Here is a 12554-nt window from a genome sequence, read left to right as displayed (position 1 = left end):
CCTATTACATAGCACGGGTCTCCTTTGGAATGGAAATGAGGATGTAATTGGAATGAGATGGGTTAAAGCTGTAGTCCACCAAGATTGCAAAGTGTTCACACTCACAGGCCTCTTGAACTCTTAGGCATGCATGTTTCTTTACTATGATTTCTTTCAGCGTTAAAGCAAGGAATATTATAATTACTTAACCACTAAGCTATCACAGCGTCATGGAAAGAAATTGTATGTTCGCATCAAAACCGCATTGTGTATCGTTGTTCGAACCTAGAACTTCTCAGTTTGGGATCACAGAGTTCATACTAAGCTAGGTCCTAAAAAAAATTAGCGGTCAGATGTCATAATAGAAACCTTTGGATACAAAAAACATGTTATGTCCACCGCTGGGAGTAGAAATCCATCGATTGACCTGATGGTGATTGAACGCATCTGTAGCCTACATTAAAGCATGCCAAAAACTACAAAAAGTTCATAAAAACAGCTCTAATGACGCACTATGTAGCTATTTTATTTTGTCGACTTTTCTATGTCAAGTATTCCTCCAGATATGAAATTTACATAATGTGTTTCCCACGGAACTGAGCCGGTTTATCGCCATGTTTACTTAAGAAAACTTTAACCGCTCGTCGGGGCTTAACCAATTTTATTACTTTCAATTTTCTCATCTAAGGAAATGTTGCATTATTATTTTCGTGTAGCACAATTTTCTTGAATAGGTCTTCCCGCCGGCTTTGAATACGGCTGAGGCGTGTAATTGCCTACAAATTAATTGTGCTTCTAAACGAATCTATTTTTGGTTCGAATCAAAAGAAACGTTTTTTTTTTTTTTTAAGTATAAGTGTCTGGTCGCTAATCTGTGTCGTTCGATCTTAAGATACAGAATCCCGATGTTTATCATTAAGATCATAATCAACGTGTGAAGTAAGTAGGTATAGGCATAAATACGTAAACAGACGTTAATTTTAAAATTTTAATTAATGAAAGATATACTTAGACAACACAATATATTAATTCTAACCTATAAATGCATTTTAGAAAGTGCAACTATATGCACATGCCAAAAAGTATATGCAATTTGCAATACTTTTGTTAGTTAGTGGATTGTCAGTTTGTGGACTCACGCAACAAATATTATTCACGCAATTACAAAACGTACAAATAATGAGAATAGACATTATAGACCGATTTTCAAGCGGATTTTACCGTTACGCAGCACGTTCTTAGAAATATGTTTAGGCAAAAGGCCAGCAAGGAAAGCTGCGGATGTTTTTGGTTTTTAATCCCTTCTGGGTTTTCTATCATGTCAATTCCTTGGTACCAGGGTCGAAATGGCAAAGGGTCCATCTTCGTCTGGGCATCAGGCAACGGCGGCAGGGAACACGACAATTGCAACTGTGATGGCTACACCAACTCGATTTGGACTTTGTCAATATCATCAGCGACGGAGCGCGGCGATGTGCCTTGGTACTCAGAAATGTGCAGCTCGACCCTCGCCGCTACCTACAGTTCCGGTGCTACGAATGAGAAGCAAGTAAGTGCAAGTGCCACTAGTGCGATACATTAGTAATCCAAAAAGAAATGTGTCATCATTTGTTTCAAACTTGTCTCATTAATATATGGACCTTTGAAAAAGTAGTTCGAAACTGCTATGTTTCCTACAAGATGTCACAGTCGCTGTAAGTGGCATATAGTAATTTCGGCAGCGACGTTAAGAGATCCGTAGCTTAATTGGGAAAGCGCTCAGGCCTCGATTGCCAGGGAGTCACAGGTTCAAATCCTGTCGGTTCCGAAAATTTTTAAATGCATTTCTTCAGATGGCATATTGAATTTATTACAACTATCTTATCCCTACTCTTCTCTGTAGCTTCAATAGAATTATCATCATCATTACCAACCCATTATCGACCAACTACAGGGCATCCAGGGTCTTTCTCAGAATGAGAAGGGTTTAGGCCCTAGTGCTGGACTAAAGATGCCTTTGACAACGTTATATAGAATCTCAAGCATGCAGGTTTCGGCACGATGTCTTCCTTCACCAAATTGCGTAAATTAAATAAGATAACATGGCTGAATTAGCTGCAGGCTGCAGTAGTTCATGATATTAAAGTAAGCTAATCATTGCTTTCTCTATTTAGATTATGCGCTTAAACGTAAACAACATTGTATACTTGTCTGCTTGAAATATATCATACATTTAAATCTAAGTTTCACTCGTCCAGGTCTATATTTCTGTCTGTATTGATTAAAGATCTTGCAGGTTAAATTTTATCCACTTTCCGATTTCCATCGGGCTGAAATTTTGTCTATCTATATAAATAGAATTACAGTGCAATATTATTTATGGTTTGATGGTGAAGACGGAACGTGTCCAGGAGAATTCTGTAATAAAAAGACGTAAACCCATCAAACTTTAAATCGATTGATTCGTCTTATCAAGGGATTCGTATTATAAGTTATTTTTTTATAAGCTTATTAATTAAGAGTTGATATTTGTTATTGAAATTAAAATTCATCGGCGTTCAGTTGATTACAGTCCAACTAAAGTTAAAAGCTGATAGAGATCCATAGTAGCTATAGTGTATTTCGTACAAGCTGTACAAGAGTTCTTTTTTAGTATAGTAATTTTTTAGCTCGAATAGCTTTTTAACTTTTACTGTTCACTAGTTTTTGTCGAACATCAATAAAAACTAGTACACACGGCTGCTGTGCTGTCCTTTTCGCAACGGAAAGCCCAATAAAAAAGTAATCATCCCTAGTGCACAATTCTGCCACTTTGCCGTAATTGATATGGCTTGTTCAATAAACTCAGCTGTAAAAGAGAGCTGTGGACGTAATCTAAAATATTGCTCGTTCGCTTTGAAAATGCTCGTTAATTGGAATAAAAATAAAGTGTAGACTCTTTGAATGTACATAATTGAGTATCTTTGAAGGTTTCGTGGCTCTGGTTGTTAACTTTTGGCACAGCCTTAATTGCCTCGTTTGTCTAGAGGTTGGTATATTGAATGACGGATCATAAGTCCAAGGTCGGTCAAAAATTATTACCAATTAGATTTTCTGTCAAGAATTCACAGTAGATGACAGCCTCTGTCAAGAGTTTACAGTTGCTGCCATTCACTGGAGTCAGAGAATTGTGGTTATCCACAACGTACTTCAGAAAGACAGTACTAAATTGGATTTAGAATATTGGCTCCGTACACCCTCGGCTTAGTAGAGGACGTTAAGATTCCTTATTGGAGCAGCGTGGTGACTAAGCTCCTAAGCCCTATTTGCTATACGAGAAGAACCTTGATCCTAGCAGTAGCATATTAAAAGGCTGAGAATGAGTTGCATATTAAAAGGCTGAGAATGATGAAGTGCAATTGTTCGCAATGACATTAGTGCCACGACGACGCGCGTAATTCATTTTCTTTTCTTTTCCTATAACAGTCCACTGCTGGACTTAAAAGGGTAATTAAATTGTCTCTGAACTATGCAACAGATTAAAAACAAATTGATAATACTTACAAATTAGAGTGAGCTTACGTATTTTTTTATGTTTTCGCTCAATCAGGGAATATCCCTTGGAAATATGATGTAGTTTTTATATGTTTTGTTTTGGGTAAATCAAACTTGATGGACTACTGTAAAAGTATAAAAGTAGCGAGTTTGCATTATACCAAAATTCAAAATTCATTTATTTCAAGTAGGCCTAATATAAGCACTTTTGAAACGTCAAGTCTGTCTGTGTGTAGTGACTCTACCACCGGTTCGGAAGGCAGATTCTACCGAGAAGAAGCCGGCAAGAAACTCAGCAGTTGCTTTTTTCCAAGATTAAGAATTTACATTTTACATTTCAAAATTCATTTTTCTATCTTGTGAGAGATGAAAGCGGAGCCGGATGCTTCCAAGCAACCTTGTCATTACCCCCTCTTAAAGCCTCTTCCAACGGGAGGTTCTCGCAGTCGCAATCGCAGTAGATGCTAGTAGAAGAACGAGGACGCTGCTGCCCGTTCTTCATTACATTCCCTTAAAATAATATATAATTTTCCTTGAATGAATTACGAATTTATATGGCCTAGTAAACTGCACAACAAGTTTATTTTTACTTCCAATATCCATATTGTTACTTACTTAGTTACCGTTAGTATTTTGTTATAAAAAAATATACAATTTTCCTTGCATAAATTACCAATTTATACTTATAGCCTAGTAAACTGCACAACGAGTTTATTTTTACTTCTTATATTCATATTGTTACAGTACATTTTCTTTTTTGATTTTGTTATATTTTTATGGACACAAAAACACAAACACAAAACTTCTTTAAATTTATTCCTGAATTAAAGATTCTCTTGAGCCCATTTTAAGTATTTTGTGTGAGTGGTATTTACAGATAGGTTTAAGGAATTAAAATATCACTTGCTTCACTGCGAACGCTCCATAATAAGTTCACAAACGTGTGTGCAGTCAACCAATTTGCACTGGGCCAGCGTGGTACGGCCTTAACCCCTTCTCATTGTGGGAAAATACCCGTACCCTGTTGTGGGCCGGTAATGGGTTGATATTTGTCTGATGAGGGGCCTTGGCCGTGGCTAGTTACCACCCTACCGAAAAAAACGTGCCGCTAAGCGATTTAGTGTTCCGGTGCGATGTCGAGTAGAAACCTATTAGGGGTATGACTACATACTCAGAAGTTAGCCAGCTACCATCTTAGACTGAATCATCACTTACCACCAGGTGAGATTGCAGTCAGGGCTAACTTGTAATGGAAAAAAAATGATATGACGATGATGATTTTGATGTACAGGTGGTAACTACGGATCTGCACCATGCATGCACGACGGGACACACGGGCACTTCCGCGTCCGCTCCGCTCGCTGCGGGCATATGCGCGCTCGCTCTGCAAGCAAACCGGGATCTTACATGGAGAGATATGCAACATATAGGTAAGTTTTATTGTGTTTTTAGTAATAGCTGATAGATCAAGCATATGGCAAAATTGGAGTCCAGATATCGCCTACACACAGAGCAACAGTTTGCAGGGCATTCAAGGAACACGACCTCAGTGCCACTCTGTGTCTATCAACTTGAGGCGAAAGCGTTAATCCTCATTTACCTGACACCGACATGTGATTTTACGTGTCATGGTTTTACTGACACCGGTATTCACGCTCTTCAGATTAGAATACAAACTTGGCTTGGCGACAGAAATAAAACGGTATTCTTCGTCGGACGAGACGAAAAGATCGTAGTGTCCAAAAATTGCCTTCATAGGATATTACATAACGTTAAAATAAAAATTGCCTTCATAGGATATAACATAACCAGTATGCTTTTTGAGCTACCTCAGCGCTTTTAAGTATAAAATAAGCTAAATCGTTATAACAGAGCTTTGTTTTTCATCTTTATGTAATATTAAACATTACATAAAGGTCGTATATTTGAGCACAAAAGATCCTGGAGGGTCGAAGTGCATCCGCTGAAGCGGGCCTCATTACAAGATAGATAGAAGGTCGTATCAACCCTTTACCGGCCAACTACAGGCCAAGGGTCTCTTCCCACAATGAGAAGGGTTTAGGCCATAGTCCACAATACTGGTCAAGTGCGGATTTGTTGACTCCACACGCCACTGAGAACATTATGGAGAACTCTCAGGCATACGGTTTCCTCGCTATGTATTCCTTCACCGTTGAAGCATGTGCTTGCTTAAAACGCACATAACTTAAAAAGTTAGAGGTGCATCCTGGGATTTGAACTAGGCATCCCCGAAATTGTAACCGAAGCCGTTACAAGGCTATTATCGCTACTCATAAAAAGGTGAATGGAAAAAAACATTAACAATCAATGCAAGATGCACTGGCGTAATGACATAAATGATAATGTCTACTTTCCGGTTTATTGAAATGTTGGCGAATGTATTGTATTGAGCAATATCACCATTGCATTTCTAAAAACTTTAATATTGATGAATGAATTACAGAGCGTTACGTTAGAAGGTACAATTTGGCTATATATTGTGGGAAAAATATTAAGAACACATTGTATAAAAAAGTAAGCAAGACTCTTAAATATATTATGATGATGTCCTGATTATAAAAGAAAAATTATTCCTGCACGAAAAATAACACAGAAATATTAATGACTTATGGTTTCAACATTAGGAGAGCAAAAATATAAGAAACGGCTAATACGGAAGGAAATAACAAACTTCCACATATGCTCTTTCGCGTGAATCGAGAAACAAATTGCGAGCGCAGCAAGCATCGACGCTCTGGACAAGAGAGGTATAGTTCTCGAAACAGTTCCTAGTGGGATTTTTTTTTAAAAACGTTACAAAAATCGAGGCGACCGAAAGACAAGACTCGTTAGACTTAGCCGTTTCGAATATATTTCCATAATTAAGAGACATGTTTTATAAAAATATTGTAGGAAGCTTAAGTACTCTAGACCATTATAACATCTGGGCCTTGACCTAATAACACCATCTCTATAGCATTGAAATTTAATTGCGCACGGAATGTGTTTTGTGAAGTAAATATTTGACATCTTAACAAAGAGTACAGAGCACCACAGATTAATCAGGGGCGTTGTTAATTCCGCTAATCATCATAGCTATAATATTGATAAAAGTCACATACTATTTCGTCTTTGTTTTTATTTTTCGTCAAAATCTACCACTAATAAAATGCAAGCGAGCAATTTTTGATACTCTCAACAGTAAAAACTATTATAGTGTAAAAGAATACCTTAGTGACAGCAATATAAATAAAATATATATATATATATATATATATATATATATATATATACTACGACAATACACACATCGCCATCTAGCCCCAAAGTAAGCGTATCTTGTGTTATGGGTACTGAGATAGCTGATGAATATTTTTATATGAATATAATACACATAAATACTTATAGTATACAGATAAACGTCACAATATACCTACTTAGTTAACTTTTCTAATTGTATAATAACATTTGTAATTGTATTATTTGCCTTATTTCTGATTATTGTATTTTTATTCTTTAAATTGTAATGTAATTTATATTTTAATTTTATAAACATTTGCACACTGTATGTGACCGTCGATTGTGAAGGGTTTAATGAAATGTGTACTTGTTATGTACCCACAATTTGGCAAATAAATAAATATTATTATTATTATTATTATTAGCGGTTGGAGAGCCATAGCTGAATCAGTTAAAGCGCTCAGGTCGCGATTGCCAGAGAGTCGCATGTTGAAATACTTTCGGTTCCGAAACATTTTTATATGCATTTTTAATTTATAGCCCCTCAAAGTGTAGGTTAAACCCCCAATAAAAAAATATTAAATTACGAACGAGTGTTTGGCACAGCACAATCACACATATACGCGCACCGGTTTCCAATATTACTCTAACATATTTACTGTAGTTTAGGCCCTAGTCCACCACCATGGCCCAGTGCGGATTGGTACAGTCCAAACTCCCTTGAAAAATTCAAGCAGAACTCACATGCAAGCCGGTTTCCACAACACGTTTTCCACAGATAGTGCCAGTTTCGAACCAAACTGTTCACCAAACAGGTTCGAACTTCACATTTTAGGCTCCCAGAAAGGGAGACTGAATCGGTGACCGCATGACCATCACCGCTTTTATTGCTCGCAGGTTCACCGACATTTTCATACGGAGTTAATTCCAATGTACTAATAGAATTTACTCAAGGACATTATTTATATAATCATAAATTTATGGAGCACTCAAATGCATGCAGTTTTCCTCAAGACATTTTCCACAGTTGAAGCAAGTTTCGAACCGAACTGTTCACCGAGGTTCGAACTAGTCCTCCAGAAAGGGATCTCCCTTTCTGGGTGAGTAGTTTAGACTACCATTTATAGATTTACATTGTTTTTAATTCTTAACAATATTAAATTATATACTTAAAAACAGCACTATATAAAAGTTATAAAAAAAGATATCTCCACTTCACCGCTTATTTTTGAATGCCTGCTCAAGAGTAAGGAACTTACTCACAATACGCGCTGATTCAAGGACTGTCTTCTGTATCCGATACTTAATATAACAACTAAGCGAAAGCTTCTTCAGATGTTGGTCGAAGATTTTCGATAGACCATTGACCATTGACAGATTTCACCACTGACCGAACCGACTATCAATTAGACTATCAATTTTACAATATTATTGGATGTATAGATTAATATCTATTTCAATGTGTGACATAAAGTTATAATAACTAATACAAAAGGCTGCTGTTATAGCTGCAATTATTACGCCAGTTAAATAAAAAAAAATTCTATGTCCATACTTAATCCTCGGTGTACTTATATGAAAGAATAAATCGAATGAGTTAAATAAATTATATGATTATAAACTTCAAATACAACATTTAATTTGGATAGATAAATTAATTCATAATTCATAAGCCTAAAATCAGATCTATTATTAACGACGCCTACCAAACATAGTTGCAAGTTTAATTTGGGTAAACGCACACTCAGTAATTGTTTCATACTGACCATTTTATCTAAAAGCCATTTAGGTGGGGGGGATTACAGGGGATTACAGATAATACAAGGACCGTGATGTACGGCACCAATTATGCTAATGTATTATCCCGCAGTCACACTGTATGCGAGAATATAAATGGGCCTGTGATCAGTCGAAATAGGTTATATAGTGCTAGTGATTTAATTTTATAGGAATATGCACAGTTTATCTAATATATTTACTCATAGAAACCAAACATTTAAAGCGAAGTTATGTTTCTGTACAGACTAAGATCGTCTCAAGGATACAGTAAAACTATGACAGGTTGAGGGAGCACTACTCTACCCAAAGAGATTTTTTGCGAAAAATCTTTTAAATCATTAAAAACAAGTTAAAAAAGCATTGTTTAAATTTTTTGTAAACTCGCCACCTTTTTTTTGTGTTTGTTTTGTTTTTGTATCACAACAAACTAGATAATATATTACCACTTCTTTATGTTAATTTTTAATTTCTGATTAAGTGAAACTGTTTCTTTTGAGAATAAATGTCTTTAAACCTAATACCAAATGTAAAAGTTTTTGTGTCCGCGATATGAAAAGTTACATATGGATCGAAAAGCTCTTGGGATTTTTTCCGAATTATTTTTATACCTAATAAAAATTGTAAGAAACGTAATTTCATCATCATCATCATATCAACCGATAGACGTCCACTGCTGGACATAGGTCTTTTGTAGGGAATTCCAAATTCCACGGTTTTGTTCCGGTTGGATCCAATGGCTGCGAAGCGACGCGCTTAATGACGTCAGTCCCTCTCGTTGGGGGTCGACCAACGCTGCGCTTATCAGTGCATGGCTGCCATTCCAGCATCTTCATTTAAATTTAAACATCATTTAAATTATTAAAAATACAGCAGATAATAGGCGAAGACAAATTATTTCACAATTTATAAGCCTATAAACAGACATTTATTCTTGAAGCGTACCAAAAATGACCCCAAGTTTAATGTGGGTAAACACACACTCAGTAATTTTATCACACTGACAATTTTATCTAAAATCCATTTAGATGGTGGGGATTACAGGGGATTGAAAATAATACAAGGGCCGTTATGTACGTCACCAATTATGCTAATGTATTGTCCCGCAGTCACACTGTATGCGAGAATATAAATGTGCCTGTGATCAGTCGATATAGGTGACATAGTGCAAGTGATTTAATTTTATAGGATTATTCATTGATTTTATCTAACATATGTATTACAGATGTCACGTAAAATGAGCAGGTCGACCGTCAGCGGCTCGACCTGCTCAGTGCTCAGCTTTCAAAGCTTTCGTAATACCTACGAGTATATTGAGGAGGGAGTTGGGAAAAATATATAATCTGCCATTTTGTGGCGGCGACTATTTTGGATCAATTTACATTAAACAAAGCTAAGAAGAAGAAGCAAGAAGGTCATATTTACCCTTAAAAAAAATATTAATCCGTTCTAGGAATACGATGCCCCAGGCCCACACACGCACTCACATACACACGCACACACGTACATACGAACTCACACTCACACACACTCGCAAACACATACCCAAACACACGCACATACATCAAACATAATACGCCGTCGTTTTAGCGTAGAGGGTTAAAATACTGTTAATGTTTAATTAAATTTTGATGTTAACTTATTTAACAAATTAATATGAACAAAAAGACCTCTAACCTGTTCCAGGAAGCATTATACGTGTTGAAGTTTGTATGGGAAAATTTACTTTTATTTTTTCAAATTAAGTCGTTCTTGGAACGTGATTCGTAAAAACTACGCTCACGCAACTCATTACACGCATATACTTGTAAAAATCACAAAATTTGTGCAGCAATCAGCGCACTTTTTACTGATCACCTACAATAACTATTTCGTTAGCGAATACATGGATGATTTCATAAAATTAAATCAAACACTATCATTTTCAAACCTAACGTGTAAAGCGAAATCCAATATCAATAAAGATAGATCGTGGGACTATCAAATAAAACTTAATTACAAAACGTTATGGATGTTTTTAAACGATGATATCTTAGCTTAACTATGTTTTGACGTCCTCGTAGTGAGCGCAGTGGTTTTTATTTGGAGGCCCCGGGTTATATCCTAGCAGAGGACTAGGAATTGAAACACTTTCCGAATTTTCTCTGGTGTGGTGGCTTTGGCCGTGACTTGATACCATCCCACCGACAAAGACGTTCCGCTAGCGTTACGGTACGATGTTGCTAGACACCGATTAGAGGTATGGGTTCAAAATAGCTGCCATGCTCCCTTACAGGTTAGAAACAGTTTCACTTAATGAAAAATTAAAATTAACATAGAGAAGTGGTAATATATTATCTAGTTAGTGTGATACAAAAATAGCAGCTTAAACTAATAACAGCTTTTAGTAGGAAAATAAAGTGGCGTGGCGTTTATAAAAAATTTTGATATTTTTTTTTAGCTAATTTTTAGATGATTTAAAAGAATTCTCGTAAAAAATCTCTTTGGGATACCATAGTAGTTAGATTGCATTCAAAGGCTAACTTGTAGTAAAATAAAAAAAGTTGAGTTGGCTCAATTTATTATTTGTAAATTAAATGTTGCCACATCGACTTTTCGGCAGGTTTTTCTGATGATTAAAAATTTAGATCCAGGCTGAATGAGTGACTGAAATTGCACTACTACTGGAAGTTTAATCTTCATCACCATCGTCATCGATCCAAATGCTTGGCATAGGTGAATGTATGTTCAGGTATTTTATGCAGGCACTTTAACGCCCCTTTTAAGTGGCTGTCATGTTTCTTTTTTTGTCAGAAAAGTTAGTTGGCCAAATTGTTGGTGAGTGACTTCACGTTGCAGTTTAAAACGATAGTGTCCAACCAAGAAGTTATGCGACAGATTGAACCTTATCCGTATTCTACGTGGTTTCGTGCTGGAACACTTAGTCGAGACAGAATTTGCGCCTTTAAATTAAGTAAAATTAGGTCTATTTTACTTGAACGTTAGCATGTTTTGATACGCAAAATTGACTCTATGATTACTTGCAAATCTTAGATTTAGGGGTTGAGTATCTTCAAGGCAAAAATAAATACGCATAATAAAGTTAAAAATTTGTAGTTTTGTTTTAATGCGTTTTTACTCTGCAGGTAGCAGCTAATTTCTTGAGGAAACCATAACTATATTTAATACCACGCTGTGACTTATAGGAGCCGTAGCAAACGTATTAATAGCGCATGCGGACGAGTCTACGCGTTCGATCGGGGTAGGTATATCGTATATAATTATAATAATAAATGCTTTTAATTCAGGTCAAATACCCATATGACAAAAATGACGAAAAATTAAAACAGAATATACTAACTTAAATCAAATTAAAATTGCAAACAAAACAAAAAAATTAAAAACAATTTTAAAATTTAAAATTTAAATAAATATCAAAATACAATTACAAATTTCAAAAACTAAAAAAAATAAATAATTCTAATTCTGATCTAAATAAAATTAAGGAATAAAGTTTTTATGAGAAACGTGTTAGAAGTTGTACGCGGACGATGTCTTCGGGGACCGCCAGTTTGTAGTGATAATATTTTTTATAAGCCCACGAGGTCACGATACCTCACGATGATATAATGATTGGAAATCTTATAGTAAAAAAGGTTCTTTACGCCCGTCGTGGACGCATGACGACGATAAATAGAAATCACATAAAAAATAAGAGGATCTTAACTCCCATCATGACCGTATGGTGATCGCATAAAATATAAAAGCTACCTTTACGCTTTTTACCTTTACGTCCATCGCGACCGATGATGGTAGTAAATCTTATAAGAAAAATAAAAGTATATTTACGCCCATCGCGACCGATGATAATAGTAAATCTCATAAATAAATAATAGGATCTTTACGCCCATCGTGATTCGTGACCGCATTATGGTGGTAAATAGATACGCGTAAACCACCTCATTTGCACAAGCTTTTATGTTAAGTGTATGGTAATAAGGGTGCATTCGTAACTTCGTTCAGCCGACTAGAATACTGTACTGATGAGTGATTGCCATAAGTGCCAT

The 12554-nt window shown here is 35.9% G+C and overlaps 1 protein-coding gene across 4 annotated transcripts in view; it reads left to right on the top strand.

Annotated features, from left to right (window-relative positions):
- The window catches only part of LOC120632698 (furin-like protease 1), a 248215-nt gene that overhangs the window by 213901 nt on the left and 21760 nt on the right, over window positions 1–12554 (top strand). For all 4 annotated transcript variants that reach the window (XM_039902670.1, XM_039902669.1, XM_039902668.1 and 1 more), the window contains exons 8-9: window positions 1319–1528; window positions 4784–4922. In XM_039902670.1, the coding sequence (XP_039758604.1) occupies window positions 1319–1528; window positions 4784–4922 (349 nt within the window). The remainder of the gene's footprint in view (window positions 1–1318; window positions 1529–4783; window positions 4923–12554) is intronic.

The sequence above is a fragment of the Pararge aegeria genome, chromosome 20 (genome assembly GCF_905163445.1).
Source record: "Pararge aegeria chromosome 20, ilParAegt1.1, whole genome shotgun sequence".
In the NCBI taxonomy this organism is placed as follows: domain Eukaryota; kingdom Metazoa; phylum Arthropoda; class Insecta; order Lepidoptera; family Nymphalidae; genus Pararge; species Pararge aegeria.
This window is presented reverse-complemented; position numbering and strand designations above follow the sequence as displayed.